The 12,739-nt window shown below is 34.9% G+C and overlaps 1 protein-coding gene and 1 long non-coding RNA gene across 2 annotated transcripts in view; one reads left to right on the top strand and one right to left on the bottom strand.

The window, feature by feature from the left end:
• The window catches only part of LOC130053972 (uncharacterized), a 108,155-nt gene extending 102,276 nt beyond the window's left edge, over positions 1 to 5,879 (top strand). The window contains exons 71-72 of the mRNA XM_056161816.1: positions 136 to 329; positions 4,846 to 5,879. Of these exons, the coding sequence (XP_056017791.1) occupies positions 136 to 329; positions 4,846 to 4,871 (220 nt within the window). The 3' untranslated portion in view covers positions 4,872 to 5,879. The remainder of the gene's footprint in view (positions 1 to 135; positions 330 to 4,845) is intronic.
• LOC125653167 (uncharacterized) lies at positions 2,759 to 4,593 on the bottom strand. Its single transcript, XR_008802200.1, has 3 exons — positions 4,056 to 4,593; positions 3,698 to 3,821; positions 2,759 to 3,128 (listed from the first exon to the last, which is right to left on the bottom strand). It is a non-coding gene; the product is annotated as an uncharacterized LOC125653167 (long non-coding RNA).
• Positions 5,880 to 12,739: the final 6,860 nt, after the last annotated feature.

Genomic DNA, 12,739 nt, shown 5'->3' with positions numbered 1-12,739 from the left:
ATGAATGTATGTAAGAGGACAAAGGATAATTTGAGTGGGCCAGTAGGGGACATACATTAATTGCTATGCAGTACTTGCAGAATGCATGTTAGATTTGTGATATTGGTTACTAAAATGGTGTGAATTTTCTTGCAGCAAGCCAGAGAAGTATTCCCACCACACTGATTATACTGGTGGACCTCAAATGATGGACAAGCATACCTTGTATGGACCAGCTTTCCAAACAAGTCCATATGAGAACTACAGCATGAGATCATATTCCCCAGGTGGATCCTACAGGGGTGTAGCCATATTGCCAGAAATAGCATATGATAATTCAGCTTATCAAGGTGAGGCAAGCTTTTCCACAATTTTTGAAATGTATTATACGTTATTGTCTTTTTACATCATATACTAATTTTGGGATCCAGTGATAAGTATTTAAGGCTAGATTTTTTAAAAGCCTTTAAACTTTGAGGTTTGAGGAGTTGATTTTGGCACATGAATATAAACACCTACACAGATAACATGACAAGGTTAGGCCAACACAGGAAGCCCTATACATACACATCGGGAAGCACAAAACATACATATCAGGAAGCACAAAACATGTAACAGGAAGCATAAAACATGCATATCAGGAAGCAAAATACATATCAGGAAGCCCAATTGTCAAGAAAGTAAAAGCATTAGAAGTGATCATGTGTGATATGATAATTTTACATATATACTTAAAAATGAATAAAATTTGCCAAAAAACTTCGAAACGCTTGCTCCAGAGTAGCTACTTGCTTTAATATCTTCTCATATATGAAGTGAAGTCCGTAAGCTATATATGATTTAATTTTACTTGATTAGTAATTATTGTGAAGTTAGTTAAAAACCTACTTTTGTTTTTGATAAACTATCCTGAAACAGCAAAAAAAAGAGTAGTAAAGTAGTAGACACGCTTTGGCAGATCTTGCCCAGTCAGATATTTTTTTTTTTAAATGGCAACTTAAAATGATATGATATGAAGTAAATTCGTAAATAGTGGTTATGCTTATTAATGCTTGATTTGGATTTACAGTAGAAATAAGTTTTGAAAATTGTAGATAAAATGAAATATGCTTGTTCTGCAATCCATGATTTTAGTCTTGAATCAGCTGTATAAAAATTTCCAGAAACTCCAAACTCTTGCTCCAGAGTTACTGCTTGCCTCTTTGATATCATTACATTTATGAGGTGAAACCCATACGCTAGAATTGAATTTTACTTAATTAATTTAAAAATTTTCTTTCATTTTCTATAAACTACATTGAAATATTTAAAATTATTCAATTGCCTTTTGGGGAACTACTCAGCTATTTTGTACAAACAAATAATCAAGCAACTGTAGAAAGAAAACACATGCATACCAATACATGCATAGTAGCATTTACAACAAAGAGTCTGTTCAGGAGTACTTAAAGGTGTAAAGATACAGTAATGTCTCCTGATATATTTATATATAACTGACCAATGGTCTTGTAATTATGTAGTTGGTCGATGGCCATTAATGAGATCAAGCTATGTGTATGGCTATTTTACATGAAAATGCCAAAAGTATAAACTGCGAAAATTTACACCAGCATACTTCCAATCATAAAGTGCTTCATGCAAAATTTCATTTCTGTAGGAACTCTCATCCATTAAAATAGACATACTATATTTATCAAGTAGATCTGTATTCATACGTGCATTATTTACAACTGCAGCGTGGTCATCAAGAAATGCCTATCATTACACTTTGTAAAGATCTTGAAGGCAAAAACATTGAAAATGTGAATCCGCAATAGAATGTAGTATGTATGTTTTACAGAATGTCGATCAATGTCATAATTTGAAAAAAAAAAATTATTTAGATTTAAAATGAGAGTGAGTAAAACTGGTCAGAAAGTCAACTTTTACAAATTGTAAAGTCTATTGATCAATACAGCAGGCATTCTGTTGTAATTCGCTGTAATTCAAAAGGACATACTTCCATTCCAAGGCATCAATCCATTATTGACAATTGTCATAAATTTGTTATATTATGTGATATACCCATGTACAAAAAAATATGGCATTTATTGACCCAACATTGGGCCAACAATGTTCAATGTAAAGATCCACTACTTTAAAACCTTGTTGTTGCAGATTTTGGCCCAATTGTTAGATGTGTTCTCATTTCTTTGAAATTCTGCATTTGCAGTTTAAAAGTCCAAAAGTGGCCCAATATGAAAAAAAAACTTAATAGGAATTATCATACATTACCTGTTGGCCCAATAATGTTTAGCCTACATAGAGCCAACATTGTGAATGTGCATGCATGGAATATGTTTAGTTTGTTGGTTATGTGAGGTAATTAACTACAATGGAAAATGGGATAATTTTTGCACACCAGCATTTAATCTACATGCATAAGGCCACAATTAAAAGAATGTTTGTTTCCCCTCCCCCGGGTCTAGTTTTTGAAACTGACCAGGCAGGCAGGTGATATTTTTTTTTTTTTTTAAATTCATATAATTTTATATGTATTGTCGGAAAAAAAGCAGATCTGTCAAACAGGGCACTGATTGTCTTCAATGCTTAACATCTGGAGAAGAGAACATTTATACTACTATGTTGAGGATTGGTTGAGCTTCAATGTTTTATGTATTAAAATCCTGGAATGGCTTGCTGGCGTTGAATCTGTATGCTAATATGAATGCTCTGGATGTGTAATTTCTGTTTTCTTTACTCCGACATTTCTTTAAAAAACATTATTTAAAGAAATAAATGAAAATAAACAAAAAACATTTATTCTTGACTAGAAACAAGTAGAAACAAAAATCATAAACAACATGTTAAAAAGAATGACTTAGAGAGGATGAATATCAGACTAGAATTAACTGATTGTCAGACTAGAATTAACTATTTCTTAATTGGATTTCTCTTTGGGACTTCCAATTTTTTTGAACGACACAAGTCACAAACTGGCAGCACAACTTTAAAGTTTTTGCACAAGTCCTTGTCCTTTTGGATCTCTGTTGCAACACAATATGCACATATGTCTTTGCGGCCAACATCCGAGCTGTAGTATGCAAATTCAATGTGACTGGTACATACAAGCTGGAGTCTTGTGAAAACTTTTCCATGTAGAACATCCCCTGAAAGTGACAAAAAAAAACACTTGTCAGAGAAAAAAATTGATTTTAATGTTTTTGTGCTCTTTATTTTCTTTTTCAGATTACCCAAGGTTAAATTCAAAGATTCATCCCTACTTCCATTACTTCAATGATACAAATATTATAAAGATGTTATCATTCAATGACTGTAAATATAAAGGCTGCCAAAAACATAATTTCCACAGATTGTGCATTTAATACTGAATGTCCTTTTGGAGAGTGAAAAAGGGGAATATGCATGGTAGATGCAAACATGTTTTATCCTGCACATGTATATAAGGCCTACAAAAAGCATTTAAATTTTTGAACAATGCAAGGATACAGATTGAATGTGGACAAACACACAAATCCAATTTCTGTTCTTCTGACATTTTGTCATTTGATTAAAAAGATTTGAACAGTGAATATTCATCTTAGTTCATGTATCCATTGTTTATGATATTGATCATCATGATGATAAACAAATGAACATACTTGTGCTTTGGTTCTGTCAGAAATGCCAGTCTTATTTAGTGTCATTTAATCACAATATTGTCAATAAATATACAAACCTTCTGGTGCTAAAATTGCCCCGCAAGTGTAGTCATATTTATCTGTTGTGTGCTTCAAGGCTCTTAAATCTCGAGGGAATTGGAGACACCCCTGTCCACCCCCTCACAATGTATAGCTGCGACCCTTTAACATGTGAAAAAATGACAAAGTCCAATGTTGAAAAAAATTTGGGCAGCACTTCCCCTAGGAATTTACCGTTTTTACACCCCCTACCATAAATTTCCCCAGACCAAAAGTTTGGGAACATTGAAGAAAGAAATGAAATGGTGTGGGACAGACTCATTTATAACTTTAAGACATGAGCCATACACCATCTCAAACCTACTTGATAGAAATATAATAATGCATATAAATTACCTGTAAATCTGGGAGAGGCTTCATCAATCTTTTGAGGGAGCTTTGTCAGTGTGCTGGACTTTCTCATCAAAACATCGAAAGCTGTAGGACATGTAGGAGGATTTTGACCTTTTGGTACATTGTTATTTGGTTCTAAGTCTCTTATCACGTCAAATTGTACATATTTCAATTTTTTATCAAAGTTGTGAACCACTTGTATCTGTTCTTCAAAATCTGGCTCAAAAGTTACACCGTTGGCAAGTTTGTCCGACACGGTGACAGTTACTTCGTCCAACTTGTCTATGTTATGGTCGCCGTCCGCTGTCAAATCATTCAAAACCTCATTCCATGTACAGTGTTTGGAGAAACTGTAGAGTCTGTTGACTATTATGGGCACAACTTTAGATGTGTTTGTATTTTATCTTTACAGTAGACGACAACGCTATTCTGTCACCCATTTTTTCAAGTATCGATAAATCCCGGTAACTTCCGAAAAAAGCAGAAGTAACGTCTAGAACCGACACGGAGCGGACACGATTTTTTTTACGGAAATAAAAAAAAAAAACATCGCAATTTTTTGGCAAAAAAACTTTTGACCCGGGCCCTTTTTTTTGACCCGGTCGGGGCGAGGGGAAACAAACATATTTTTATTTTTGGCCTAAATGATCACGTTTTCCAATGTAGTTGATTACCCTGCATACCCAACAAACTAGAGAGTCATTTCTTATATTCATATTCACTTCATTTTGCTATCCCAGGGAAGTTTTTAGTATGGTTATTTATTTTATAATTTAATCTTGTTTCATTTCAGGTGACCCAGCAATTTACCAGGCCTAGGGTTCTTTTTCAAACACGAGTTGTTAAGTGGAATAGGCCACACATTTCACATATATGGACATATACAGGATCATACAGAAAAAGTGAATGTGATGCCAAAGACCAGGAAGCCACTGTGACTTCACAAACATTAAACATCGCATGGAGTGTGATGACTTTGCCATAATATATTCTTCATACTCGTTATACTGTTATTATTGATCATATTACATTTGTGCATTTTATGAATGTCTGTGTTCTTCATTAAATCAAAAGGTAATGTAAAGCATTAAATATTTCCAGATTTTTAAAGAGTATTTTGTTTCCATGTTTTATTGTGCATTTTTTGCTGTCTGAACTTTTTTATAGACTGTTGTTAATTGAGAAATGTTTTAGGAAAATGTTGAGAATACCATCTGGGGTATGCACACATTTTCTTGTGAACTGTATTCTGTTGAAACATTATTATGTATATTAGATATCTGCAGAAGCATTTTACCCCAAGATCTCGTGATATAGTCCCTTGTAATATTGTGCCATTTGGGAACTGCAATAATGCTGTGATTGTGTGGACCATACACAGCTGAGATACAGATCAGGGTATAAACATTTTCTGGGTATTATTACAAAAAAATTAATTAAAGTTTTATATTTCAGTACATGATATCTAATAGTAACAGATATATTCTACACTGAAACCAGTTTTTTTGGTTGAGTGTGCCACTTGGGGAAAAGAGTATTTTTGGGTACATCAGGTACCAGGTGAAATCTGCCTCTTTGCATAGTCTGTGTAGAGTAACTGTCCAAGAGTATTTGTCTGCTTGAAGCAATAACTTTGTATTAAGAATACACTGTTTTTGGAATGAATGATTGTTTGAAATTACCGGTAGTATGCCTCACTACAGCAATCAAAACTTATACTCATTATTGTCATAATTAGAATTTATACACTTGTACTAATTAATTATTAGATGGACCTATGTATGACTTATATTATGCAAGTTTACAATTATATGTTGATTTACTCAATATGCTCTAGTTGTTTTCATTATGTCCGGGGGGGGGGGGGGGGGGGATTGTTATAGCCTTTCTTTGCATGTATGCTCATTGATTGAAGCCCAGATGGGATGGAGTGCAGTTCTTCACCAATGGTGAAAGATTTTTACCTTGTCAAAGTTTTCAACATATAGTCAGCTTTCATATTCTACAGATAAAAAGAAGACGGTATAGAGTACTGGTATCCGTCAGCCTGTCTGTCTGTCTGTTAATACTTTCATTGTACTTGGTATCTTCCACATTTTTCAACAAAAGGCTTTTATATTTTTAGGTCACCTGCGTAAACTCAGTTGACCTATTGCAATTGGTTTTCGTCTGTCGTGCGTTAACAATTGAACATTTTTAAGTTCTTCTTGATAACTATCATCCTAATTCTTTTCAAATTTGGTATGAAACATATTTAGAACAAGGGGAACATAAATTGTAAATTTCAGGACTCCAGTACCCCTGGGGCCCTAGGGGTGGGGCAAAAACTGTCCAAAATTCACCATTTTTCAAAAATCTTCTTCTCAAGAACCACACATATGTAAGAAAAACTAATTGCATAGTGATGTAGAGCAGGAAGTTCTCTACCAAAATTGTAAATTTCGTGATCCTTGGGGTAGAGGTTCTGACCCCAGGGCAGGGCCAAACTTGTTATGTAGTGTTTGTGTAAAACACTTAAATAACATCTTCTTTAGTGCTATTGATACTAAATTGAAAGTAAATAGATATTTAGAAAGAACAGGTAATCCGTTACCAAAATTGTGAATTTGATGATCCCAGGGGTAGGGGTTTTGGTATCAGGGTGGGACCAAAATGGTCAGTTATTAAATGTGTTAACAATAGACATTTTTAACTTCTCGACGATAACTATCATTCCATTTCTTTTCAAATTGGTATGAAACATATTTGGAACAAAGGGAACAAAAATTGTAAATTTCAGGATTTCTGCACCCATGGGGCCTTAGGGGCAGGGCAAAAAATGACCAATTTTCAAAAATCTTCTTCTCAAGAACCACACATATGTACGAAAAACTAAACGTATAGTGATATAGAGCAGGAAGGCTTCTACCACAGTTGTAAATTTCATGATCCCCGGGGTAGGGGTTCTGACCCTAGGGCGGGGCCAAACTTGTTATATAGTGTTTATGTGTAAAACACTTAAATAACATTTTCTTTAGTGTTTTTGATACCAAATTGAAACTAAATGGATAGAGCAGGTAGTCTTACCAAAATTGTAAATTTGATTTTCCCCAGAGTAAGGGTTTTGACCCCAGGGTGGGGCCAAACTTAGTATATAGTATTAATGTGTAAGTTTGCTGATACTGTATAAAATCTAAATGTATTGCATACTTAGGAATAGCAGAAAAGGATTTACAAAAAATGGTGAATTTCACAACCCAGGATTATGACTTTAGGATGAGTCCAAATTAGTCATATATTTTGATGTTTTAATTTAATACACCTATTATTTAAAGTCTTTCATCAAGTGTATGCACTTTTGAGGGCAGTGAAGTTTTAAGAACACATCTTGTTTTATACTGTTGTTGAACATTAGAATTTAGCTTAGATATTCAGAACAGGAATTTTTTTTCTAGATTTCATAACTCATGGAAGTAGTGATACTTTTTCACTAGTATTCAGGTGACCGATAAGACCTGTGGGCCTCTTGTTATTGAAATGGCGAAGTGCATATTTGTGACACAAGTCAACCACGATACAAAGCAAACAACCAAAAACATGGGTATTTTTGGATGAAATTCGATGTGAATTTAATTTGCAAACATTTTAGGAACACAATGCTCTTACATACCACTATCCTTATGATATGCCATTTTTACATTTATTCCTCTTTAAAGATATCACATTAATTTTAAAGGTTATAAGATATCTTCTAAAGTTTAGGATATATCTTATGATATCCTTTATAAGATTGATTAATTAATTATTAATCAAATATTGTTTAACGCCCCTCTCCAGAATCTTTCACTTATATGGAGACGTCAGCATAAAAAATGAGATGTCTTATATTTTTCTTCATAAGATATCTCATTAAATATATGTGATATCTTACATAGTTTATGATATCTCATAAACTGTATAAGACATTTTATTAGTGTTTTTGATTTAAGATATTGTGTAACTTTTACAAACTATCTTATAACTTTTATAAGATATCTTATAAAACATGTTTTATATGATATCTCGTAAACTTTATAAGATATTTTATAAAGTATCTCATAGATGAATTCTACAAGACATCTTATAAACTTTAAAAAGTATTTTATAGTACATTTTAGAAAGTATAGTATGATATACTTTTATAAGATAATCATCTTATAAAGCTTAGTAGATATCTTGTAAGTATTATAAGGTATCATACGATCAGCATGGAAGTAAGATGTACGAAAAAAAAACTACAAAATCGGAAATTTTACAAAGTACACATCAAATTGAAAAGGTGGAGCAAGCAATTTGCAAATTCATAGGGCTGAATTGAGCACTTTTCTTATATGAAATCGGCTTCTTCAAAATGGAGCCATTATTTTATAAAGTATTTACCACAAACACAGTTCTCTCTCTCTGTTATTGAATTTGGCGAGAGAGAGTGAGAGATTACATGGGGTGATTGTAAGGGCAGCACAGGGGTAGCTCTGACATGTTGAAGAGTGGGCGTCTATAGCGGAATACTAGAGTTTTGTGGGTACATGTATATCCATGACGTTTTTTGTGCACTCTCTCCGCTTGTAGTCTTAATGCAAGATTAGGCCTATTCTCCGCGCACTTAATAAAACATGTCAAAGGTTTGAAGGGTTGTTTCGAATCGGAATAGAATGTGTTGTGAATTTTAATGGGGACGTCCAATTGCATCTGACTGCTCATAGAAGGCTACCAGAAAGCGCCACATCTCCCTTAGATTTTGCCCATCAATTCGAAATACTCGTTGTTCGGTTTGATCAAACCAGAACAAAAGAATTTGGAGAAGAAGGAGGAGGATTAGATGGGAGAGGAATATGTGTAGGAGGAGGAGAAAAGCAAAGTTGGAGTTTGGGACTGAGAGCTTGGGTGGCGACCATTCGTGCTCGGGTATAGTCTAAAATTGACGACCATTCCTGTCAATCCACAGGCACATTTGGTCGCCCGGTGACGATACGACGATACATGCGGCACGAATGGTCGCCGGGGCCCAAACGTGCGGCACAATTGGTCGTCGGCGACTGAACGTGCCGAGACAACCAAACGTGCCGTAACAGGGCCCTTTTTAACTGAGTCGGTTTAATAATTATAATTACTATAATATCTTCTTTAATCAACAGAGCATCCCTGGGACCCTCATACAGGACTCTGAGGAGGATTGATTGATTGAATATTGTTTAACGTCCCTCTCAAGAATATTTCACTCATATGGAGATGTCACCACTGCCGGTGAAGGGCTGCAAAATTTAGGCCTATGCTCGGCGCTTATATATAAATGGCCATTGAGCAGGAAGGGGTCTTTATTTTGCCACACCTGTATGGAGCGCCAAATTAACATAAACTCAAATAATTGAAGATATCTTCAATTATTTGAAGATATCATCAATTCATTTGATGCGCGCAACAAATGAATTAAAGATCTCTTCAAATAATTAATGATATCTTCAATTCTGAATTATTGAGCGCATTAATTGAATTGATGATAGCATTAATTCTTCAACTGAATTGATGCGCGCTTCAATTGAATTAATGATCTCTTCAAATGAATTAATGATATCAACAATTGAATTGATGCGCGCTACAATTCAATTGAAGAGAGCAATAATTGATATAATGTGCGCATTAAATCAATTGATGAGAGCAATAATTGAATTGATGCCCGCATTAATTCATTTGATGAGAGCAATAATTGATTTAATTGAATTAATGCGCGCATCAATTGATTTGAAGAGAGCAATAATTGAATTAATGCGCGCATTAAATCAATTATTGCTCTCATTAATTCAATTGATGCGCGCATTAATTCAATTGATGAGAGCAATAATTGAATTGAAGCGCGCATTAATTCATTTGATGAGAGCAATAATTGATTTAATGCGCGCATTAATTCAATTAAAGAGAGCAACAATTGAATTGATGATATCTTCAAATAATTAAAGATATCTTCAATTATTTGAGTTTATGTTAATTTGGCGCTCCATACACCTGCTGAGACACGGCACCTCGGTTTTTGCGGTCTCATCCGAAGGACTGCCCCATTTAGTCGCCTCTTACGACAAGCAAGGGGTACTGAGGACCTACTCTAACCCGGATCCCCACTGGATCATACAGGAGGAGATGATTTAGCAATAGTAAATATAGGGCAAAGTGTTTAAATATCTTTTTCTTAAGAACCACTGTACCAGAAAAGCAGCAACTCCCAAAAAACCAACCCCCAAGTATTCACTAACGGAAAAATTAATTAAAATTTTGATAGAAAAACTCAGATTTATGACAGAAAAACTCAGATTTATGACAAATTCCTGTTTGGACGTAAAACACTTCCGATAGATATGATAATGTATTAAATTAACCGCTTTTTTTACAATCATCTAGTATTTTTAAAACACCCGAAAATTGTTGGGTTTTTTTGTGGTTTTTTTTTTTTACACTACTTGCTTGTGGTAACTGAAATATTGGAAGATATATTGTCCTCGTAAGTCTCAACAATCTCTACCCAGAGTTATCGTTCCTTACACTCACTTACACGTGAGAGCAAGGAACGACAACTCTGGGTAGAGATTGAAGTCTCAAGTCTCTATCTTATTAATCTATCTTTGAGAAATTTTGAAGAAATAACTTTCATTTTTGAAAATACATGAGGGGTTAAAATTAGAAAACAGTACGTTTCTTTTCATCTCTTCTGGTGACGACCGAAAGTGACGGCTTACGCCTACTTTTAAATTTAAGTTCTATCATTCATAAAATTTGAAGCGTTAACCTTTTGCGTGTCGGAGATATTGCGCGAACATTGTCTCTTTTTTACAAGAGAAAATCAAACAATATTTAACCACCAGATGTGACTTTTACAAAAAGCTTCAATCCTCGCAACAATCCCTGAGAATTTCAAGAAAATCCATATATTGAGCCGTCTTTGAGGAATGTCATGTGCAAACACAGGGAAGTAATAATTCGTGAATATGAATTATTTGAATGTAATTGTAAAAAAAAAAAAGAAAAAGATTATGTTAAATTTTGTAAACGAACGGCTAAGAAAACTCCTGTTTATGTAGGCATAATTACATGAAAATAAGCACAAATCTTCAGGTGATGAGGGTGGGTCAACTCAGCCTCTCCAGCAAGTACGAATTTTCTGCTCGACACCGAACATAATTTTATGTTCTGCCAGGTTGATTTTTAACAGAAAACATCCAGTTGAAACCTGAACTGGCTAAACTGTGACATCAAAATATTCAATTTATTGTATTCTTTCCTCTTTTATGACGTGAAAAAAAATTGCATTAAACTTCGAAAAAGTTTAGGGGCCCCGGGGCATGTGCCCTTACCCCCTTCCCCTTTAAATCCGCCAGTGGAGAATTAAAGAGACACTGCCCATTTAAATTTCGGGGAACAGACTTCATGTAAAAATAATTTTAAAAAAGCACGGGGTGTCGGGAAAACAATGGAAACGTGGAGTATCGGTGTGAACAAGTACAGCTCTTTGCAAAATGTTAAATCCGCCCTTTCACCGAACAGAAATTACAATGAGTAGTTTCCCTTTGACCGCCAACACGCACTGTACAGTCTTTGAACTGACAAATTAAAACACATGCTAAATAAACAGTTTGGCATAATGTATACTTCTTAAGCGAGTGATAAGCAAATCTGGAACAGATATTAGGTCATCAAAGGCTTGAATGAAGTGATGGACGTATGGAGTTTGTTAAGGTAGCGCATTAAGCATTCGTCAAGTACACCATTTACGACCCCACATTGCTTGATGTTTAGAGGGAGATGTTGAAATCAAAGGTAGTATTCTAAAACTGAACCTCTTTTATTCACTAATGTTGTTCAGAGTGCAGTTATATCTGAATAATGTCTATCATCGATACTTGGCCTACACCAGAGAGCGCGGCCTCGGTGATCCGCTTGTTGTTTCGGCCTTGTGTCATTTCTGATTAAAGTGAGGTTGTCCTGGTACATGGACACATATGTTTAAAAAAAAATTCATTTACAGGGTGTTTGCAATTTATACAATGTTACATATAATCTTATCGAGATTTAATTTCAAGTGGTGAAGTATGTGGAAACAAAGGGGTTCTACTCATAAGGAGGTATCTTCACGTAAATAAGATATAATTCAAGAAAGAGTTTATGGAAAATTTGGAAAGAGAAGAAGTGAGTGAATTTAATAATAGACATATTCAATGTAAACGGAAGTTGTGTAGGATAAAACATTTAATGTTAAAGTTACAGACAGATAAATGACAAAAGAAACAGACTAACCAAACGCAATAGAAGACGGAAGTGTCAAAATCACGGTAAACCTCTACAAATTGAAAGTCTGAAATTAGGGTGCGGTGTCGTCGACTGTCGGAGTGTACCCCTCTATCTCCTGCAGGGTTTCCCCACCCATAGAGGCCTGTGCACATGGGATTAATTGAAGAGAGCCCCTTCTGGATTTTCTCTCGGTTTGTTTCTCTAAAGCTTTCCCATGATTTGGTATTGCGACAAAGCAGTACCACATCTACCTGAAAGCCACAGCCATATATTCCTCTCGACCCTTCCGCCTGTCAGGATTTTTTTTTTTATAGAATCCACGGAGTCCAGTACGTGGGACTCGCGTTGCAAAAACTCCCAAGAGATGGTCTAGTTGGCGGATCAAAGATCGCGGT

Source organism: Ostrea edulis, chromosome 4 (assembly GCF_947568905.1).
Source record: "Ostrea edulis chromosome 4, xbOstEdul1.1, whole genome shotgun sequence".
Classification (NCBI taxonomy): domain Eukaryota; kingdom Metazoa; phylum Mollusca; class Bivalvia; order Ostreida; family Ostreidae; genus Ostrea; species Ostrea edulis.
This window is presented reverse-complemented; position numbering and strand designations above follow the sequence as displayed.